Source organism: Spinacia oleracea, chromosome 6, assembly GCF_020520425.1.
Source record: "Spinacia oleracea cultivar Varoflay chromosome 6, BTI_SOV_V1, whole genome shotgun sequence".
NCBI lineage: Eukaryota > Viridiplantae > Streptophyta > Magnoliopsida > Caryophyllales > Amaranthaceae > Spinacia > Spinacia oleracea.
Window position 1 is genome coordinate 86,574,598 of NC_079492.1, and position 23,830 is coordinate 86,598,427.

Below are 23,830 nucleotides of genomic sequence, written 5' to 3' on the forward strand. Positions count from 1 at the left end.
TTTCTTAATATATTGAGAAGGCACGGGGACTGAAGCTTCTTTATACGCGGGCTCAAATTCATCAATGCTCACCTTCACGTTATCAGGATTGAGGTTCTTATGGTGATCAAGAGTCAACTCCCGGCGTATGGTACCAAAGGCAACAAAAACTTTCTCGGAGTTTATGAGCAAGAATAGCCGGTAGGGGACATGTTCTTTATTATTTATTTGAATAGCGCAAATATTATGTAACATGTTAGAAAAGTTCAATAAAATTAACTAGAAAAAATTAATTTGAAAGAAACAAATTATCATACGTGAATATTTGCAAATGGATCAAAACCCCCACATTGACAACTACTAGGATCATGTACCTGACAAAGCAAACTCCTGACTATTGGTTGAGTTATGTTGCAAAATAGGTTTCGAGATCCTTAGAGGGATAGTGCTAAGTTAAGGAGATCCAGAGTTGGATAAACTAAGCAACGTGGAATATATGCAAGTATTTGATCCATGTCAGACACTACGTTGAATTTATCATTGGCTATTACAAAAGAGAGTTCCCCAAATATAAGGAAGATCAGAAGAATGAAATTGTCCTTCCATCTTCAGGTATTTTCGTTATAGACTGTAAACTTGCTATTTCAACTTCTTGGGTACTCCCTCCGACCCAGATTAGTTGTTTCACTTTCCTTTTTCGTCTGTCCCAGATTAGTTGTTACGCTTCTATATTAGAAATGACCACACAATTATTATATTGTCTCTCTTTTCCCACTAATTTTTTTTTCTCCCCACACCCTCTCTCATTCAATTAAAAAAATACTCAACTAACTCCTATCACATCTACTTTTCAATAAAATAACAATTGATAACCAAATGATCTGTGTTTTTCCACACATCTCAGATATCCCCTACGCCATTCCCCTTACTCCACTAGGGTCGGTCATTTTGGATAATTTTGGTCCAGATTGACCATCGCTTCGGTTCATTTTGATTAACAAAAGGCGACAACTTATTTCCGAGTTAAGCTAAAGGTTGGAGTCCAACCTTTTGGTTTTTTCACCCTTTAGGAACTCAACCTTTTTTTTCACCTTTTGGGGACTCATGTTCATTTTCCGGCCAGTTAACCATAGTTTAACTCACCGTTAACCATACTATCACTCAAAAAATAAATTAAGACAAAGGTTAGGGTCCAACTTTTTGATTTTTTCACCGTTTAGGACCCGAATATTTTTTTTCACCTTTTGGGACCTCATATCCATATTTTGTATACCAACGTTATTTACTATAAAAAAAATCAGGAAATGCAAAAAAAAAAGTTATCGCTCAAATTAATAATTATAATAATAGTTATTAATATTTTTATTTTTATTAATTATTATGTAATAATTGTTATTAATATATTTAACAATAATAATAATAATAATAATAATAATAATTCATCTTTCCCAAACCCCATCATACAATTAAAACTACATAGTACTCTTCTCCAAACATCATAGATAATATTTACTCATTCATAAGACCTTTAATAGTTGAAACTTAATTTACGTAATCCAATAACAACTGATTTGAATATGTTTATAGAAAATTTGAGGTCAGTAATTTTAATTCGGAAATTGCTGATTAATTTTGATCGAGTTAAGCATAAATCATTTAAGTACCTCATCAAATATGAGCATCAATAATCCAATTGTCTTTACTGTCATAAAACAATCAAGAAATAGTATGATATATTAACTTGTGATCAAAATCAAAATTCGTTTAAAATTAACCTATTTTTATTATTTTTGCGTTTTTGTGTGGACATTATTAATATTCTTCAAACAAACCACAAATAATTGTGAGGATATACCATCAATGCCGGATCTTCCTAACAACTTGGGTCCCGGGGTGAAAAATTCCGTAGTGTATTTTTAGTTCCACCATCCCCGTAAACCTTTGAGTATAATTGTATGAATATCGTACTCTACTGTATAAATTGCTTAATTCTTCTATTGTCATTGGACACCATAACCGAATATATAAAATATGATCAGCTTGTAAATAATTATTTGCTTCTTTATTCATTAGATTATTTGATACCCAAACCAATTTATATATGGGCTAAATTTATGAATTAAGTTACATATCATTTCAATTTGAACTTATTATATGTTAATGATTAGAAACTTTAATAATTAAATTGGAATTACATTAAAACTTGATTGACGTCTCAAAAGGTGAAAAAAGAAAGTTCAGGTCCTGAAAGGTGAAAAAACGAAAAGATTAGTCCTCAAACTTTTGATTTACTTTAACCTTTTAACCCAAGGACCTAACCTTTTAATATAGTCTAGTTAAATTTGGCCGGAAAAGGGGGATCAGGTCCCAAACGGTGAAAAAAAAGGTATAGGTCCTAAACGGTGAAAAGTTCAAAAGGTTAGACACCATTTATTAGCTTAACTCTTATTTCCTAACATCTCAAGTTCAAAAACACGGTGCAACTGTTACAGGGACGAAGGCATAAAAATGGCATTATCATTCAAATAATTAGACCATACAATTAAAGACATGGCAAGAACTGTATTCAGCAGCTCCAAACAAAAATCTCAGCGAATAAGTTCATCTAGTATACTGAACATCTAACAAAATTCTAGTAATTCGACACACTTGATAACATACTGACAAGCCATAAAAAGAGATGTTACATGTAATAACACTCTAGTCAAAGAGTGAAAAACCCATGTCCTCATCCTCACTTTCTTCCTTCTCTGGCTTCTTCTCTTCCTTGGGTGCCTCTGCGGCAGCTGCTCCACCTGAGGGAGCTGCAGCAGCTCCTGCTCCACCGCCAACAATTGAGGCAGCAACAGCTCCACCAATGATCACCTGAAACAAAGAAAAGGTATTGGGGACATCAGATTACAACACCAAACAAATCTTAATAAAAGCATGACAAAAGCTCCACTTTAGTTTCAAAGGGTACAAATTGTTTCACTACATCATACAAATTCTTTAATTTGCTTAACAAGAAGAGAAAGGCTCAACTTAGAGCAGGGTTGAATACTGATTACATTGCATAGATCTTTTTTATTAACTGCATTTATCAATTTTATAAAGACATTTAATTAGCAAAGCAGAATCAGCCACCTTCACATGCATATGTCCTAAATATCAATCACAACATTAATCAGCCAACGTCTAATCTGGGAAACTCCAATAAACATATAGAAGCATATCTACTACGGAGTAGTTTACTTTTCAACCACAGAATGAAGCCAGCGAACTACCAAGTTCATAGGCTGTTTGAATATACACTACTAAATTCCTGTTAAAATATGTATTTATCACATGGTATCACAAGACTAGGTATTTGCCGTGCCTTTCTCATTCAATAGTTACACACTCAAACGGTCAAACCTAACAACTGTTCTAATTAGTTTATTTTGTGATAAGTATTTGCCGTGCCTTTCTCATTCAATAGTTACACATAGGGATTACGGAGTAAGCATTTAGGGCTAATATAAAGCTAATAGCGCAATTACAAAAATAAGGTTAATTACATTAATACATTATACATATTCTAAAATAAGTCAATCATATTCAGATCAATCCGCAACGGTACAGGTTAAATTCCGATCAATCATCTTTTGGAATTAAGACATGATAAAGTCCCAGAATAAATTGAGGCCTCATCATAAGCGACTTCGACATAATTTCATAAGGTCGGTGTTCACTGTTCAGTACTTCAGTTCATTCGGTTAAAACTGAAATCATACTCCACTTGTTTCACATGGGTGACGATCATTGCTCAATAGTTCAGTTATTCAATTCGAATTACTTCATTCGATTCAAATCAAACAAACTCAAATTCAAAGCATAATACAACCTCATATCAGATTGGGTCAGTCCAAACACCAATTATACTAACCTAAATTCAATTCAACAAAAAACAAATCATAAAACAAGTCTCAAATTTGCAACCAACAAAAATCGAATACGATTATCTCCTTACCATACAATTGACATAACATACAACAAATCATACAAAAAACAACCCAGAAAAACAAAAGCTAAATCAAAGATGATATTATTATGATGATAAGTTAAACCGGCCATACCTGAGAGACGGCGGAAGAAGGGGTGATGTAATTGAAAGATGACTGGATGGCGCCGGAATCGCCGGAGTTAAGGGCGGACTGGACGAGCTTCCTCTGAAGAGTAAAGGGGCAGTCGGCGGAGGCTTCAAGGTCGCCGGAGTGTTGCTTGGCAGACCATTCGGCGCCGGATTTCTTGCAAACAAAGGTGTATACTCCCATTGTCGATTGTTTGCGAAGGATTTAGGAGATAGAAAAAGGAGAGAGTAGAGTTCAGAGTTTCAAAGTACGGCTTTCGGAGTTTAGGAATCTAGTGAAGAGAGTTTATATGTGGTTGTTACCAAAAACCCTAGAATTGGAGATCTCCGCACTATTCAAAACTCTTTTTGATGGAGTACGATCAGGTTGGCCTTCAAAGTGTAGCCCAAATTCAATTCTATAAGCCCGTTAAATTAGAGGAGACTTTTATTTAATTTTATTTTTTATAAGAAAAGAAAACTTAAGCCGTGTTTACAAAAGAAACAGTGGCCTAACTCATACTCCTCTGTCCCAATTTAATCGTTATAATAGGAGTTGAGAGACGTTCTATTCACCTTACAAAAATAAGTTTCAGGTCCAATAAGTTCAGATAAGTTCAAATAAGTTTCAATAAGTTTCAATAAGTTCAGATAAGTTCAAATAAGTTCCAATATTAATAATAATATTATTATTTATTGTTATGAATATTATAACTTTTATTATTATTTATATTAATTATTATTAATTAGTGTTAATTATTATTAATTATTATTAATTATTATAATTATAATTTATTATTTATTGTTTATTATTTATTATTTATTTTTATTTTTTATTATTTATTATTTATTATTTATTATTTATTATTTATTAGTATTTTTATTATTGTTATTATTATTAATAATAATTTATAATAAGTTCAGATAAGTTGTAATAAGTTTCATTAAGTTCCATGAGCGATTTCCTTCAATATTGTTTAAAGAACGTTAAATTCCCAAAATGCGCCACTTTCTAACTTAATTCCCACCATACCGTCCACGTCAGCATTAAAATCGGTCTTTTTTTTTAACAAACCGGCACTAAAGATAGCGGTTGACATAAGTAAACCGCTATCTCAGATAGTGGTTTATAGTTTAAATCAAAACTTACAGTGGGATAGCGGGTCTGTTTAAAGCAAACCGTTATCTCAGATAGCGATTTATACCATTCAACGCTGAACCGGAAAAAAAAAATTACTTCTCTTTCTCCCTTGCTGACGTGGACTGTATGGTGGGAGTTAACTTAGAAAATAACGTATTTGGGAATTATTGGATCTTTATGCAATATTGAAAGAAATCGCTCAAGTTCCATAACTTCTAATAAGTTTAGACAAGTTCAGGTCAATTAAGTTGAATAGAACGCAACCTTAGTGGGGTATTTTTTTAATTGAATGAGAGAGGGTGTGGGGATAAAAAAAATTAGTGGGAAGATGATTGTGCTTTTCAATTTACTAACAAAATATGTGTTATACAGGACCGGACGACGAGGAAGATGATTGGCCTGGGTGAACGAGTAGATGGATTTTATTTTTTCTGTGGTGTTCCGTTGGTCTAAGTGTGTGGTTGAGACGGAATGTGTTGTGGAATTGTGACATAAACGAATGGGACATCCGTCTGAGAAAATCGTGAAGCTTCTTCTTCCGGTGAGTAGTGTTGTTAGACATAATAATAATGTATGTGATATATGTCCTCGTGCTAAGCATATCAGAAGTAGTTTTCCTATTAGTGAAAATAGAGCAAGTAGAATGTTTGAACTAATACATTTTAAATTGTGGGGGCCCTACAAGACACGTTCGTCGTGTGGTGCTCGGTATTTCTAAACTATTATAGATGATTTTTCTAGAGGAGTATGGATTTATTTGCTTCGTGATAAAACTGAGGTTGAAGATATGTTTATGAGTTTTGTTGCAATGAGTAAACGTCAGTTCAATCAAGACATTAAAATATTCCGAAGTGATAATGGTACGGAATTTAATTGTTTGCAAGGTTATTTCTTTAAGAACGACATTTTATTTGAATCATCATGTGTTGGTACCCCTTAGCAGAATGGTAGAGTAGAACGGAAACATCAACACCTAGCCTCTTAAATGTAGCACGGGCATTACGCTTTCAGGCGAACTTACCTAAAAATTTTTGGGGGGAACGTGTTCTCTCGGCTTGTTACTTGATTAATAGGACACCTACCCCGTTACTTGATAATAAAACGCTATATGAGATGTTGTTTGGTAAAATTCTGTCATATGAGTTAATTCGCGTATTTGGATGTGTTTGTTATGCTCACAATCAACGAAGAAAAGGGGGAAATTTTGAATCTCGGGGTAAATGATGTATCCTTATTGGCTATCCATTTGGAAAGAAAGGGTGGTAACTATTTGATTTGGAAACCTTGGAATTTTTCGTGTCTCGTGATGTTAGATTTTATGAAAAGATTTTTCCTTATACTAAATGTTTGAGAGATGATGTTGGAATATGTGAGAATGGAGAAAAAGTCTGATTTATGATAGTTATGATGATGATTTAATGTGTGCTCCTACTTTGGGTCAAAGAAGCAGCAACAATCAACAGAATGTTGTGCGTGAAAGAGGTAATGTGAGTGAGGCGCAACAAGATACGTCCGTTAAGGAGTTGTACGAGGCTCGACCTGAGGTGTTGCAAACCGGAGAAGGCAGTGGGCTAGAGTTGTGCAGCGATATGACTTCTCCCCTTCCAGCTCTGGCAAGCTGTGAGGAATTAATTGAAAAAGCTGCACCTGGCCGCAGTGATAATGTAAGGGGGAGTACGCATAATAGTAAGGGGGTGGATACGAGAAGTGAGGAAGAACTGGGTAAAGGGAAGCAAATAAAGTATCCTTCGTTTAGGCTTCGAGATTGCGTAACACACACTATACAGATAAATAGTAGTACATCTGCAAATTCATCCTCGGCATCCTCCTCCTCGGGTACTCCCTATTCGATCTATAACGTATTTTGTTAATTATGAACGATTCTCTGCAAAACACAGAAATTTTATTGCAGCAATTACAGATGGGAAAGCTCCTAAAACTTTCAAAGAGGCGATGAAACACATTGAATGGAGAGAGGTTATGGGCGCAGAAATAGATGCACTTGAAGAACAAGGGAGGCATGGGTCCTACAAAATTACCGCTAGGAAAGAAAGCACTCGGGAGTAAGTGGGTGTATACAGAGAAAAGTGTTAGGTTATGATACATATGATATTACATAAATCATGCGGAAACAACCATTAACCCAGGAATACATATTATTTACACATAATCATATAGCATAATTTAGATGCATACTCTTTGTTGCGTGCCCTCCCTAGCTGCGCCCGAACCGAACAAGAACAAGTCTTTAGGACTCCAAGTGTCGTCCCTCCGTAGATAGTCCACAGCACGTCCGGATCCGCCTTAAGATTGACCAACTAGAATCGCCCTTAAGGTACTAGAATTTTCGGCACTTTTGAGCAAGATGTGTGATTGAATTTTTCTCTCAAAAAACTCACTTTGAATACTTTGAAACTCGTTATAAATTGTGAACCCAGGCCACATATTTATAGGGGTATGGAAAGGGAATTGGAATCCTATTCAGATACAAATTAATTAAACCTAGAATCCTACAAGAACTCTAATTAATTAATTTATCTAATAGAATTAGGAATTTAATCATTAACCGAACTCTGCATGTTTTAGGTATCGTGCATGAACACAAACACTCACGCACACACACACGGCAGCCACGATGGGCCGCCCATGCGCGTGCGTGCGAGCAGCAGCCCACGCAGCGAGGCCTACGCGAGCTACAAGCCCACGTAGCTCCTGCGCGCGATGCGCGCGCTGTGCGCGCTGCCTCGGCCTGCTGGGCCTGGCCTTGCGCTGGGCCTGGCGTGGCCTTGGCTGTTCGTGTGGCGCGCTTGGCTTGCTGGGCGATGGCCTGGCTTCGTGTTGGGCCCTCGTCCGGCAGGCCTCGTCCGATGCTTATTCGTACGATACGCTTCCGATTAAATTTCCGATTCCGGAATTCATTTCCGATACGAACAATATTTAATATTTCGGATTCCGGAATTAATTTCCGTTTCGAACAAATATTTAATATTTCCGTTTCCGGAATTATTTTCCGATTCCGATTATATTTCCGATTCTGACAATATTTCCGTTTCCGGCAATATTTCCGATTCTGGCAATATTTCCATTTCCGATAATATTTTCCAATACGTACCATGTTTCCGTTTCCGGCAACATCTACGACTTGGATAATATTTATATTTCCGATACGATCCATATTTCCGTTTCCGGTAATATCATCGTTTCCGGAGTATTCATTTCTTGCCTGTGACGATCTCATCTCCCACTGAAACCAAGATCCGTCGATTCCGAATATCCATAGATAGAGTATCTAATGCCATTAGATACTTGATCCGTTTACGTACTATTTGTGTGACCCTACGGGTTCAGTCAAGAGTAAGCTGTGGATTAATATCATTAATTCCACTTGAACTGAAGCGACCTCTAGCTAGGCATTCAGCTCACTTGATCTCACTGAATTATTAACTTGTCAATTAATACTGAACCGCATTTATTAGACTTATCATAGAATGCATACTTGGACCAAGGGCATTATTTCCTTCAGTCTCCCACTTGTCCTTAGGGACAAGTGTGCATTTCCTAATTCCTTTGTCGCTCGATGCTTGCTCTTGAACATAAGGTAAGAGTTGTCATCCTTATTATGTCCAGAGGTGTTCCTCGGTTTCAGAGTTCAACTGATCAAATAAACAGATAATCATAGCCTATGATTCATCCGAGCACGGCCATGCATTTCACAGTTTCTAGCTCTCCGAGTGGCCTTGTACAACTTTTAAGCATCTCATTCCGATTTATGGGAGGACAATCCCAATCTTGCGATCTTGAGATTAGACTTCGTTTGATAGGTGATTACCTGAGCGTTGCCTTTATAGCCTCCTTTTACGGTGCGACGGTTGGTCAACGTCAAAGCAACCAGTTCTCAAACAAGTAATCTCAAATCACTCAGGTATTGAGGATTTAGTGTCTAATAATTTAATGAAATTTACTTATGACAGATTTTCATCTCTTACAGTAAAGTTTCATAGGTCTTGTCCGATACTAATCTTCCCAAAGTAAGTATCTATGCAAATGATTATGACATTGCCATGTCCACATAGTCCAAGAAACAGAACTACTAGTCATCTTGCATTCTAATCGTCTAACGTTTTCTATGCGTCCAATTTTATAGAAAACTCCGATTAGGGACCATTTTCAACCTTTGACATTCAAGTTCACTTGATAGACATTTCTTAGTCACAGGACTGGTCCTGACAGTCTATCTTGAATATATCGTCAAATTGAAGGGACTCATCATTTAATAAACCACAAATTAAATGGAAAAATGAATTCTTTTCATTTATTGTGAATGATTAACCAATAATGTTTTACAAAGATTTAAACTCTAAAACTTTAAAACATTAAACAGAGACATCAAAGCCATTCTCCAATATGCCTGATTCCCATAGCTGCAGTGTGCGAGTTGTGCTTCGCTTGCGGCAGAGGTTTAGTTAATGGATCTGATATGTTGTCATCAGTTCCAATCTTGCTTATCTCGACTTCTTTTCTTTCAACGAACTCTCGTAGAAGGTGAAATCTACGAAGTACATGCTTGACTCTCTGGTGGTGTCTAGGCTCTTTTGCCTGTGCAATAGCTCCGTTATTGTCACAATACAGGGCTATTGGTCCTTTAATGGAGGGGACTACACCAAGTTCACCTATGAACTTCCTTAGCCATATAGCTTCCTTTGCTGCTTCATGTGCAGCAATGTACTCCGCTTCAGTTGTAGAATCCGCAATGGTGCTTTGCTTAGCACTTTTCCAGCTTACTGCTCCTCCGTTGAGGCAGAAGACAAACCCAGACTGTGATCTGAAATCATCTTTGTCGGTTTGGAAACTTGCGTCCGTATAGCCTTTAACAATTAATTCATCATCTCCACCATAGACCAGGAAGTCATCTTTGTGCCTTTTCAGGTACTTCAGAATGTTCTTGGCAGCAGTCCAATGCGCCTCTCCTGGGTCTGACTGGTATCTGCTCGTAGCACTGAGTGCGTACGCAACATCCGGGCGTGTACATATCATGGCATACATTATTGAACCAATCAATGATGCATATGGAATCCCATTCATTCGTCTACGCTCATCAAGTGTTTTTGGGCACTGAGTCTTGCTTAGAGTCATTCCATGAGACATGGGTAGGTAGCCTCGCTTGGAGTCCGCCATCTTGAACCTATCAAGCACCTTATTGATATAAGTGCTTTGACTAAGTCCAATCATCCTTTTAGACCTATCTCTGTAAATCTTGATGCCCAATATGTACTGTGCTTCTCCTAGATCTTTCATCGAAAAACATTTCCCAAGCCAAATCTTGACAGAGTTCAACATAGGAATGTCATTTCCGATAAGTAATATGTCGTCGACATATAATACTAGGAAAGCAATTTTGCTCCCACTGACCTTCTTGTATACACAAGATTCGTCTGCGTTCTTGATGAAACCAAAGTCACTGACTGCTTCATCAAAACGTATATTCCAGCTCCTGGATGCCTGCTTCAATCCGTAGATTGACGTCTTTAGCTTGCATACCTTTTTAGCATTCTTTGGATCCTCAAAACCTTCAGGCTGCGTCATAAACACAGTTTCTGTTAAAACGCCGTTTAAGAAAGCAGTTTTGACATCCATCTGCCATATTTCGTAATCGTAATATGCAGCGATTGCTAACATTATCCGAATAGACTTTAGCATTGCAACTGGTGAAAAGGTTTCATCGTAATCCACACCGAGGACTTGCCTGTAACCTTTTGCAACCAATCTAGCTTTGAAAACTTCAAGTTTCCCATCCTTGTCCTTTTTCAGTTTGAAAACCCATTTGCTTCCAATGGCTTGGTAGCCATCTGACAAATCGACCAAATCCCATACTTGGTTTTCAGACATGGAGTCTAATTCAGATTGCATGGCTTCTTGCCATTGCTTGGAGCTAGGGCTCGTTATAGCTTGTTTGTAAGTCGCAGGTTCATCACTTTCAAGTAATAGAACGTCATAGCTCTCGTTCGTCAAAATACCTAAGTACCTTTCCGGTTGAGATCTATATCTTTGCGATCTACGCGGGGTAACATTTCTAGATTGACCATGATTCTCACCAGATTCTTCTAAAGATCTCTGAGTTTCATCCTGAATGTCATCTTGAGCATTCTCTAGAGTTTGTTGTTCGACTCGAATTTCTTCGAGGTCTACTTTTCTCCCACTTGTCATTTTGGAAATGTGATCCTTCTCCAAAAAGACACCATCTCGAGCAACAAACACCTTGTTCTCAGATGTATTGTAGAAGTAATACCCCTTTGTTTCCTTTGGATAGCCCACAAGGATACATTTGTCAGATTTTGGATGAAGTTTGTCTGAAATTAATCGTTTGACGTATACTTCACATCCCCAAATCTTAAGAAAAGACACATTTGGAGGCTTTCCAAACCATAATTCGTATGGAGTCTTTTCGACAGCTTTAGACGGAGCTCTATTTATAGTGAGTGCAGCTGTATTTAGTGCATGTCCCCAAAATTCTAATGGAAGTTCGGCCTGACCCATCATTGACCTGACCATGTCTAGCAAGGTTCTGTTCCTCCGTTCCGACACACCGTTCCATTGTGGTGTTCCAGGAGGAGTCAACTCTGATAGAATTCCACATTCTTTCAGAAGGTCATCAAATTCATAGCTCAGATATTCACCGCCTCTATCAGACCGCAGTGCCTTAATCTTCTTGCCTAATTGATTCTCTACTTCACTCTGAAATTCCTTGAATTTGTCAAAGGATTCAGACTTATGCTTCATTAGGTAGACATAACCATACATGCTGAAGTCATCAGTGAAAGTGATAATGTAGCTGAAACCACCTCTAGCATTTGTACTCATTGGTCCACATACATCTGTATGGATTAAACCCAATAGTTCATTTGCTCTTTCTCCAACTTTAGAGAAAGGTTGCTTTGTCATTTTGCCAAGTAAACATGATTCGCATTTACCATAATCCTCTAAGTCAAATGGTTCTAGAATTCCTTCCTTTTGAAGTCTTTCTAAGCGTTTCAAGTTTATATGGCCTAATCGACAATGCCACAGATAGGTGAGATCTGAATCATTCTTTTTGGCCTTTTTCGTATTTATGTTATATACTTGTTTGTCGTGATCTAATAAATAGCGTCCATTGACTAATCTAGCAGATCCATAAAACATCTCTTTAAAATAAAACGAACAACTATTGTCTTTTATTAAAAAGGAAAATCCCTTAGCATCTAAGCAAGAAACTGAAATGATGTTTTTAGTAAGACTTGGAACATGGAAACATTCTTCCAGTTCCAAAACTAGCCCGGAGGGCAACGACAAATAGTAAGTTCCTACAGCTAATGCAGCAATCCGTGCTCCATTTCCCACTCGTAGGTCGACTTCACCCTTGCTTAACTTTCTACTTCTTCTTAGTCCCTGTGGATTGGAACATAAGTGTGAGCCACAACCTGTATCTAATACCCAAGAAGTTGAATTAGCAAGTATACAGTCTATAACGAAAATACCTGAAGATGGAACGACTGTTCCGTTCTTCTGATCTTCCTTTAGCTTCAAGCAATCTCTCTTCCAATGCCCCTTCTTCTTGCAGTAGAAGCATTCGGATTCAGAAGTGGGTTGACTGACCTTCCTCTTTACAGATTTGGCGCCAGTTTGCTTAGTTGGGCTGGCCTTGTTGCCACCTTTCTTAGCATTCCTCTTCTTTCCAGATTTCTTGAACTTGCCCCCACGCACCATAAGCACATCCTGCTTATCACTTTTGAGCGTCTTTTCAGCGGTCTTCAGCATACCGTGAAGCTCAGTGAGCGTTTTGTCCAGACTATTCATACTGTAGTTCAGTTTGAACTGATCATACCCGCTATGAAGAGAATGGAGGATGGTGTCTATAGCCATTTCCTGAGAAAATTGCTGATCCAGCCGACTCATATTCTCAATGAGTCCAATCATTTTGAGAACATGTGGACTTACGGGCTCGCCTTTCTTAAGCTTGGTCTCAAGAATTTGCCTATGAGTCTCGAATCTTTCGACTCGAGCCAGATCTTGGAACATGTTCTTCAACTCAGTGATGATTGTGAAAGCATCTGAGTTGATGAACGTTTTCTGCAGATCCGCACTCATGGTGGCGAGCATTAGACATTTCACATCCTTGTTGGCATCAGTCCAACGATTGAGGGCTGCCTGAGTGACCCCGTCGCCTGCAGCTTCGGGCATCGCCTCATCTAGGACATACTCCTTTTCTTCCTGCATAAGAACTATTTGCAAGTTCCTTTGCCAGTCAAGGAAGTTTTTTCCCGTTCAACTTCTCCTTTTCGAGAATTGATCGAATGTTGAATGAATTGTTGTTTGCCATATTAAAAACTACAATTGAAAAGAATAAACAAATAAATAACCATTCACAGTTTCTCTTAATAAACTTAAATTCTAGCATACATGCATAATTCAATGTTTATTAAGCATTTTATTCAAGTTATGTGTTCCGGCAGGTGTGAATAAAATGATTCCAAGATCCTAAAATCATTGAAGAACTAAGCACAGTTTGTCGACTTAATCCTAGAACATCTTAGGTAAGCAAAAGCCTTTTGCTAATAGTCTAGAAACTATTCTTGGTTGATAGGTACGTCTAAGAACTTATTAGGTAAACCTATCGATTTTGCCACGACATAAAAGGACTCCTTACTTATATCGTTGAGTTTCACCAAAACTAACATGTACTCACAATTATTTGTGTACCTTGCCCCTTTAGGACCAATAAGTAACACCTCGCTGAGCGAAAACTATTACTAGATTGATGTAAAGGATATCCAAGCAAGTGTATATTTTAGCATGGCACCTTTTAACTCAATTTTTAAGTTTGGAACTTAAGGCTCTCACTATGTTGGTTAGATTTTAAGTGAACTAAAATCCTTAATCATGCAACATAATCAAGCTTTTGATCTCATGCATTTTAAGACATATTTAAAAGCAATAAATAACTTAAAACATGCATAAGATAAATGTGATCTAGTATGGCCCGACTTCATCTTGAAGCTTTGACTTCAAAGTCCGTCTTGAAAATCTCCGTGGGAGGCACCATTTTCTTCAAATAGGATAAGCTATAACTAATTACAACTATTTGATGGTACGCAGACCATATTTGAATTGAAAAATAACTTTGGTACTTTAGACCAATTACATTCAAATTAATGGTACGCAGACCATATTTTCTATCCTATTTGGGCCATACTAGTCACTTCATAACCTGCAAAACAGTACATATACAATATATACCATTCACCCATTCATTATCATGAATGGCCCACATAGCTGGTTAGTAAAACACATTATGCATCACGTAAACATTTGCAGCAATTAATCAAGGGCACCAATAATCTACCAATTATTCAGTCCTTATTAATTCTAATCAAGTTGTTTTAATCTTAAGGATTTGTAGACCTAATCAAGAGTTTATGACTAAAAAGCGCTCCCACTTAAACCAATAAATTCATATGCTTTACTAATTTTAAACATAAAAATGTATTTCTAGTCTAACCGGAAACATACAAATTTAATTAAAATTTAAAGCTCATATAAATTTATAATTGAATCCAAAAAGTTTAATTTAATTTCAGTCGTTATTTAAATTAATTCATGATTTTAATTTTAGTAAAATAATTAGAATAAATAAAATTTATTATAATTACAATATTCAAAATTAAAATCCAAGAAAATAATTTAAATTATTAATTTTAAAATTAATTAAAATTACGTGAACTGAAATTTTTAAATTAAACATTCAAAACGATCTAATCGTAACGCAAACACCCTACGCATTGCACGCCCATGGGCCGCACGCACACAGTCATTGCTGGCCATGTGCGCGCAGCCCATGCGCTCGTCGCATAGCTGCTGCATCTACCATCGCAAGCCATCGCACGCTGTGGTCCTTGCTGCGCGCGCGCCAGCGCTCGACGCACGCGAGCCATCGCTCGCTGTGCGCGCTCGCCAGCGCACGCTGCGCGCGCGAGCCATTGCTCGCTGTGCGCGCGAGCCATCGCTCGCTGTGCGCGCGACATCGCTTGCTGTGCGCGCGAGCAATGCTGGGCGCAGCGCTCGTGGCACGCGAGCTTGCGCTCGCTGCGCGCGAGGCTGCGCGCTCTTGCGCGAGGCAGTGCGCGTTGTGGCGCAGCTCGCTTGCTGCCCACACGCGACTGCCTTGGCTTGCCTTTCGCCCATGCCCATTTGTTCATAGCTCGTGGCCCACGACACAAGGCAGGGCTGCTGCCTTGTGCTCGTGCACCACGCCCTTGCTCATTGCATTCGTGCCGCACGGGCGACGAGCTCCCTTGCTCGTTGTCGCATGCCCGCACTATACAACACCCCTTAAGGGTAACACGAAGCGTCCATTGCTTTGTGCGTGCAAGTTATATGAACGAATCGCATAAAAATTTAAAATTTATATTTAAAATTAATGACAAATTAATAAATAATATTAATTTCATAATTTTAGGGCGAAAAATCGAAAATTTATTATTCAATTGATTTCTGATTTACATGGATTCAAGTCTAGGTCATAAAAATTTAAAATTTATCATAAATTTACAATTTTTATGGTGGTTTTTAATCATAGGTTTCTAATTAAATTATAATTAATTATGAAAATCAAATTAATTCTAAATTATTCTAATTTTCAACAAATTAATCATAATTACAAATTAGATTGCATAATTAACAAGGCTAGGCATTCAAACTTGTTAAACATATACAGTAGGTCAATCAAAAATTCAAGATTTATCAACAAGAATCGCAAATATTTAATTTAACATCTTAAATTTACGAAATTTTGCATTCGAAAAACTAAAACCTTCGAAAAGTCATAGTTAGGCTTCGAATTTGAGAATTCTGGGTTCGGCAGAAAATTACTATTTTTGTCAAAATTTTAGAATGCCTTTTACATGCGGAATTGACACAAAAATCACTCGATTTGGATGAGTAACGAAGAAACTGCCGAAAAACTGCGTACGTATAATTAAATAAACGCAATTTGCAATTAATTAACAATTACGAAAATTAATCACCCCTTTTAATTCTTGCAAATTTGTAATATTTAACCATGTTTATGCAAATTAGATTATGAAAATAATAAGGGGCTCGTGATACCACTATTAGGTTATGATACATATGATATTACATAAATCATGCGGAAACAACTATTAACCCAGGAATACATATTATATACACATAATCATATAGCATAATTTAGATGCATACTCTTTGTTGCGTGCCCTCCCTAGCTGCGCCCGAACCGAACAAGAACAAGTCTTTAGGACTCCAAGTGTCGTCCCTCCGTAGATAGTCCACAGCACGTCCGGATCCGCCTTAAGATTGACCAACTAGAATCGCCCTTAAGGTACTAGAATTTTCGGCACTTTTGAGCAAGATGTGTGATTGAATTTTTCTCTCAAAAAACTCACTTTGAATACTTTGAAACTCGTTATAAATTGTGAACCCAGGCCACATATTTATAGGGGTATGGAAAGGGAATTGGAATCCTATTCAGATACAAATTAATTAAACCTAGAATCCTACAAGAACTCTAATTAATTAATTTATCTAATAGAATTAGGAATTTAATCATTAACCGAACTCTGCATGTTTTAGGAATCGTGCATGAACACAAACACTCACGCACACACACACGGCAGCCACGATGGGCCGCCCATGCGCGTGCGTGCGAGCAGCAGCCCACGCAGCGAGGCCTACGCGAGCTACAAGCCCACGTAGCTCCTGCGCGCGCTGCGCGCGCTGTTCGCGCTGCCTCGGCCTGCTGGGCCTGGCCTTGCGCTGGGCCTGGCGTGGCCTTGGCTGTTCGTGTGGCGCGCTTGGCTTGCTGGGCGATGGCCTGGCTTCGTGCTGGGCCCTCGTCCGGCAGGCCTCGTCCGATGCTTATTCGTACGATACGCTTCCGATTAAATTTCCGATTCCGGAATTCATTTCCGATACGAACAATATTTAATATTTCCGATTCCGGAATTAATTTCCGTTTCGAACAAATATTTAATATTTCCGTTTCCGGAATTATTTTCCGATTCCGATAATATTTCCGATTCTGACAATATTTCCGTTTCCGGCAATATTTCCGATTCTGGCAATATTTCCATTTCCGATAATATTTTCCGATACGTACCATGTTTCCGTTTCCGGCAACATCTACGACTTGGATAATATTTATATTTCCGATACGATCCATATTTCCGTTTCCGGTAATATCATCGTTTCCGGAGTATTCATTTCTTGCCTGTGACGATCTCAGCTCCCACTGAAACCAAGATCCGTCGATTCCGAATATCCATAGATAGAGTATCTAATGCCATTAGATACTTGATCCGTTTACGTACTATTTGTGTGACCCTACGGGTTCAGTCAAGAGTAAGCTGTGGATTAATATCATTAATTCCACTTGAACTGAAGCGGCCTCTAGCTAGGCATTCAGCTCACTTGATCTCACTGAATTATTAACTTGTCAATTAATACTGAACCGCATTTATTAGACTTATCATAGAATGCATACTTGGACCAAGGGCATTATTTCCTTCAAAAAGAAATATGGAAATTTAATCAGGAACAAGGCAAGATTGGTATTCTTAGATTATAATGAAAAATTTTGCTTTAGTTGCTAAAATGTCGACATTACGAACTTTCTTGGTAGTTGCAGCAGTGAAAAATTGGGAGGTACATCAAATGGATGTACATAATGCGTTTCTCCATGGTGACTTAGAAGAAGAAATTTATATGAAAATTCCACCTGGCTTTCATAAAAATAATATTGACATGGTGTGCAGGATGAAAAAGTCAGTGTATGGGTTAAAACAGGCACCATGGTGTTGGTTTGAGAAGTTATCTACTTCCCTAAAGAAGTATGGATTTAAACAATCATACTCTGATTATTCGTTATTCACTATGTCAACGGGAGAATCGCAGTTGAGCGTCCTAGTTTATGTTGATAATATGATTATTGCAGGAAACGATGTATTTACATTAAATAGTTTCAAAGTATATTTGGGTTCATGTTTTAAAATGAAGGATTTGGGGCATCTGAAACATTTTCTAGGACTAGAGGATGCTCGTAGAAAGAGTGGATTTTACGTCTATCAAAGAAAATATGTGATAGACATTATTTCATGAACAGGCCTATTAGGTGCTAAAGCTGCAAATTTTCCAATGGAGCAAAATCACAAATTAGCACTCGCGGAGGGAAAGGATCTGGGTGATGCAGAGAAATATAGATGTCTCGTAGGTCGTCTCATTATTTGGCCGTTACTAGACCAGATTTAGCATATTCGGTGAACATTTTATCACAGTTCATGCAAACACCAAAAGATGAGCATTTGGAAGCATCGCGCGCTGAGGGTGGTACGCTACTTAAAGAAGTGTCCAGGTTAAGGCATTCTTTTACGTTATGACAGTGTATTACGACTAGAGGGATGGTGTGACTCAAATTGGGCTAGTTGTCCGTTGACTCGTCGTTCAATCACTAGATGATTTGTTTTACTCGGTCTTTCTCCTGTGTCCTGGAAGTCTAAGAAACAACATACATTATCTCGTTCCTCTGTAGAAGCAGAGTATTGTTCAATTGGGGAATTAACATGTGAGTTGAAGTGGTTATAACAACTACTTAGATATCTGGGTGTGGAGCACAAGCAAAGGATGTATGTGTTTTTTGATAGTCAGTCAGCCCTTCACATAGCACAAAATCCGGTGTTTCATGAGAGGACAAAACATATTGAGGCAGACTACAATTTTATACGAGATGCAATCAAGGAAGGTATTATTGTCCCGTCGTATGTGTCAACAAATGTGCAATTAGCAGATATTTTTACAAAGGCGTTAGGAAAAGCGCAATTTGAATTTTTTCTTAGCAAGATGGGCATTCAAGATCTACACGCTCCATCGTGAGGAGGGATGTTAAGATACAATACTAGGAGACTTAGGATTCTATTAATGTTAGGATATATATATATATGCAGCTACGTTGTTAATATAGAATACTAGGAGACTTAGGTTTTTATCAATGTTAGGATATATATATGCAGCTATGTAGTTAGAATTAAATTAGGGATAGGAGTTAATAATATCCTAGTTAGAATTGTAGCAGCATACGAATATTACGAATACTTATACTATACCATGTTGACCAAATTAATGAAAAAAACAAAGAATTGATCTCATATTTGTCAGACCCATCAAACCCACCCGACCTGCACAACCCACCTTGACCCACAACCCACATAACCCACGACCCATCATGTACTGTGTCCATTTTTTCCGACACAGGCCACGACTCGGCCCACCCTAGTTTAAATGAGGCAGGTGAAGGAAATAATGCCCTTGGTCCAAGTATGCATTTAATTTTAAGTCTAATAAATGCAGTTCAGTATTAATTAACAAGTTAATAATTCAGTGAGATCAAGTGAACTGTATGCCTAGCTAGAGGCCGCTTCAGTTCAAGTGGAATTAATGATATTAATCCACAGCTTACTCTTGACTGAACCCGTAGGGTCACACAAGTACGTAAACGGATCAAGTATTTAATGACATTAAATACTCCATCCAGGATATTCGGAATGGACGGATCTTGGTTTCAGTGGGAGCTAAGATCGTCAAAGGCAAATAATGAATACTCCGGAAACGATGATATTGCCGGAAACGGAAATATGGATCGCATCGGAAATATAAATATTATCCAAGTCGTAGATGTTGCCGGAAACGGAAACATGGTACGTATCGAAAAATATTATCGGAAATGGAAATATTGTCGGAATCGGAAATATTATTGGAATCGGAAAATAATTTCGGAAACGGAAATATTAAATATTTGTTCGAAACGGAAATTAATTCCGAAATCGGAAATATAAAATATTATTCGTATCGGAAGCGCGTCGTACGAATTAGCATCGGACGAGACTTGCTAGACGAAGGCCCAACACGAAGCTAGGCCCGCGTCCAGCAAGCCAGCGCGCCACACGAGACAGCCAAGGCCACGCCAGGCCCAACGCAAGGCGAGGCCCAGCAGGCCAAGGCGCGCGCGCGATGGGCTGCAAGCTGCGCTGCTCGCGTGGGCCGCAAGGCTTGCGTGGGCTAAGCGTCCGCAAGGGCGATGCTCGTATGCGTGTGTTTGTGTCCGATACAAATCCTAAATCTAATGGGATTCGTTCAATGATTAAATTCCTAATCATAATAGATAAATTAGTTAATAAAAGTTTTAATAAAATTCTAATTAAGCTAATTAGTATCCTAGTAGGATTCCAATTCCCTTTCCATACCCCTATAAATATGTTGCCTTGGTTCACAATTTAAGGACGAGTTTCAAGTATTCAAAGTGACTTTTTGAGAGCAAAATTCAGTCATATTATTGCCCCATATCAGCCGAATGTTACTAGTACCTTAAGGGAGATTCTAGTTGGTCAATCTTAAGGCGGATCCGGACGTGCTGTGGACTATCTACGGAGGGACGACACTTGGAGTCCTAAAGACTTGTTCTTGTTCGGTTCGGGCGCAACTAGAGAGGGCACGCTACAAAGTGTATGCATTCTAAACTAATAAATTGGTTATGTGCAATTAATTTGAATCCTGGCATATAGGTTTTTCCGCATGATTTATGTTGTTCATATGTATCATAACCTAACAGTGGTATCACGAGCCTCTTATTAATTGCATAATCAATTATTGCTTAACATGGTTAAATTTTACAAATTTGCAAAGAATTAAAAAGGGGTGATTAATTTTCGTAATTGTTAATTAATTGCAAATTGCGTTTATTTAATTATATGTACGCAGTTTTTCGGCAGTTTCTTCGTTACTCAACGAAATCGAGTGATTTTTGTGTCAATTTCGCATGTAAAAGACATTCTAAAATTTTGACAAAAAAATTATTTTTCGGCCGAACGCAGAATTCCCAAATTCGAAGCCTAACTATGACTTTTCGGAGGTTTTAGTTTTTCGAACGCAAAAGTTTGTAATTTTAAGATGTTAAATTGAATATTTGCGATTCTTGTTGTTAAATCTTGAATTTTTTATTGACCTACTGTATATGTTTAACAAATTTGAATGCCTAAGCTTGTCAATTATAAAACCTAATTTGTAATTGTAATTAATTTGTTGAAATTCGAATAATTTTGAATTTGATTTGATTTTCATAATTAATTGATGATTTAATTAGGTATCCATGATTAAAAACCACCATAAAAATTGTTAATTTATGATAAATTTTAAATTTTTATGACCTAGATTTGAATCCATGTTAATCGGAAATTAACCGATTAATAAATTTTCGATTTTTCGCCATAAAATTATGAAATTAATATGATTTATTAATTTATCGTTAATTTTAAATTAAAAATTTTAAATTCTTATGAAAAACGCTCATAAATGTTGCAAGCACAAAGCAATGGACGCTACGTGTTACCCTTCAGGGGTGTTGTATAGTGCGGGCACGCGACGACGAGCAAGGGAGCTCGTCGCCCGTGCGGTACGAATGCAGCGAGCGATAAGCAAGGCGCGCGCGCAAGGCCCAGCGCCTGGGCGTGTGTGTTGTGCGATGGGCGAGGGCGATGAGGTAGGGCACAAGCGAGCGAGCGAGAGGCGTGTGGGCAGCGATGGGGCTGCGCCACAGCGCACCTGGCTCGCCCAAACAAGCAAGACACAACGCGCAAGCGGGGAGCGATCCCTCGCCCAGCGCGCGCTGCCTTGCGCAGCAAGCAGACGCGACGAAGCAATGGGGCTGCGTATGTGTGTGGCGTTGCTGCTCATGCCTTGTGCAGCGATCAGTCGTACGGGGCGCAGCAGCCTCGTGGCTCGATGGGGCTTGGGCGCAAGCCCAAGTGCCTCGTCTTGCTACGATTGATACGTTTTGATTTTAATTTTAGATTTTCAGTTCGGAAATAATTTTAATTAACTTAAAATTAATAATTTAAATTGTTTTCTCGGAATTTAATTTTGATTATTATAATTATTATAAATTTTAATTTATACTAATTATTTTACTAAAATTAAAACCTTGAATTAATTTAAATTCATTTAATTCAACTGAAAATATATTAAATGGATTTGATTCTAATTCTATATGAGCTTTAAATTTTAATTAAACTTGTATGTTACCGGTTAGACTAGAAATACAATTTTATGTTTAAAATTAGTAAAGCATATAAAGTTATTGGTTTAAGTGGGAGCCTTTAGTCATAAACTCTTTATTAGGTCTACATTCCTTTAAGGTTAAACAACTTGATTAGAATTAATAAGGACTGAATAATTGGTAGATTATTGGTGCCACTAGAGGAAAAATCGACATGTGCTTCCCTTCAAGTGCGGCTCATTTATTAAATTGGCAGCACTTGAGATCACAAAAAAAGAAAAAAAAATACATTTTCACAAGTGCGGGCTCATTTTAGAAAATTGGCAGCACTTGAGTTCAAATGCGGGCTTTAAACTCAAGTGCGGGCTCATCTTGCAAAGAAGCAGCACAAAATATTTCCCAAAAATATTGATTTATCGCTTCTCTCTCTTTCCTGTTCTCTGGTTACTGCTCCACCCAAATTCATTTCCCCGCTCATCTCTTTTCCCCTCTCTAGTTTCTCTCCTTCCTCTCTCTGGTTCTTTTCTGGACGCAAAATTTAAAAGTCACAACATTCACTACACAGATCGCACTGTTTTCCCTCACCGCCGCGGCGCCACTGCTGTTCCCCCACCGCCTCGTCGTTTCTGTCCCCCCATCGCCGTGTCGTTTCTGTTCCCCCACTGCCACGTCGTTTCTGTTCCCCCTCTTTTTGGATTGATTAATTTCGATTGTTTGAGCTTTTTTGCTGCTATTGTTATCAATAATTTTATAGCTTTTCTCTATCATATTATACAGCTATTTGGGTTTAAATTGGGTCCGCCGCCGCCGAGCCATGGTGTTGGATTGCTTCACGTTTTCGCGTTCTCTCTCCTCATATCATCAATATTTTGCCTTGATTTTCACTGGTAAGTCTTTAATTTATTTAACTTCGTTTATTTTTGGTTAAAAGGAGTTATTTCATTTTAGCTTTGTTATTGTTGTGGCTTTTTTCAATGATTTTTAGGGCTTGGTGGTCTGATGTTGAATGTTTATTTGTGTTTTTTGGGTGAATTTAGGTTTTGATTGGGTTTTTTCTGGGTTTTTTTTGTTTCATGTTTCGGAAGTTGGAGAAAGAACGAAGATGATGATGAAAAACCCCGCTTCAAAGAGATCGTTTTCGCTTTGTTGCCATTTCCATTGTTGACTTTCTAGGTCCTCTCTCTCTCACCCTCTTCTCTGAATTGATTGATTTTAAAGATTTTTTTGTTTCCTGAATTTTAGCACCGACTAAAATTAGAAGGCATGATTTGGGGAAAATTGTTGTATTCAGTTATGCCAGTAATCTCCATTCGAATTCATCAATTTTATTTGGATTATCATGAATTAGGGTTTCAATTTTACCTTTTTTAATTGTTTGCTTTGGAGCTGGAATTACTTTAGTGTTGCTTTGAATTATGAATACATTCATACGAAATAGCAAGATTTATGCTTGAGTTTGGATGTGAGCTCAAGATTTATGCCCCGCTCTGTTTCCAGTTTCATTGACCAT

The 23,830-nt window shown here is 37.8% G+C and overlaps 1 protein-coding gene across 1 annotated transcript; it reads right to left on the reverse strand.

Moving 5' to 3' along the window:
* Window positions 1-2,476: 2,476 nt before the first annotated feature.
* LOC110779313 (60S acidic ribosomal protein P3) lies at window positions 2,477-4,413 on the reverse strand. The gene is made up of 2 exons (XM_021983840.2): window positions 4,077-4,413; window positions 2,477-2,844 (listed from the first exon to the last, which is right to left on the reverse strand). The coding sequence occupies exons 1-2, from the start codon at window positions 4,272-4,274 to the stop codon at window positions 2,680-2,682; spliced, it is 363 nt and encodes a 120-aa protein (XP_021839532.1). The 5' UTR covers window positions 4,275-4,413; the 3' UTR covers window positions 2,477-2,679.
* Window positions 4,414-23,830: the final 19,417 nt, after the last annotated feature.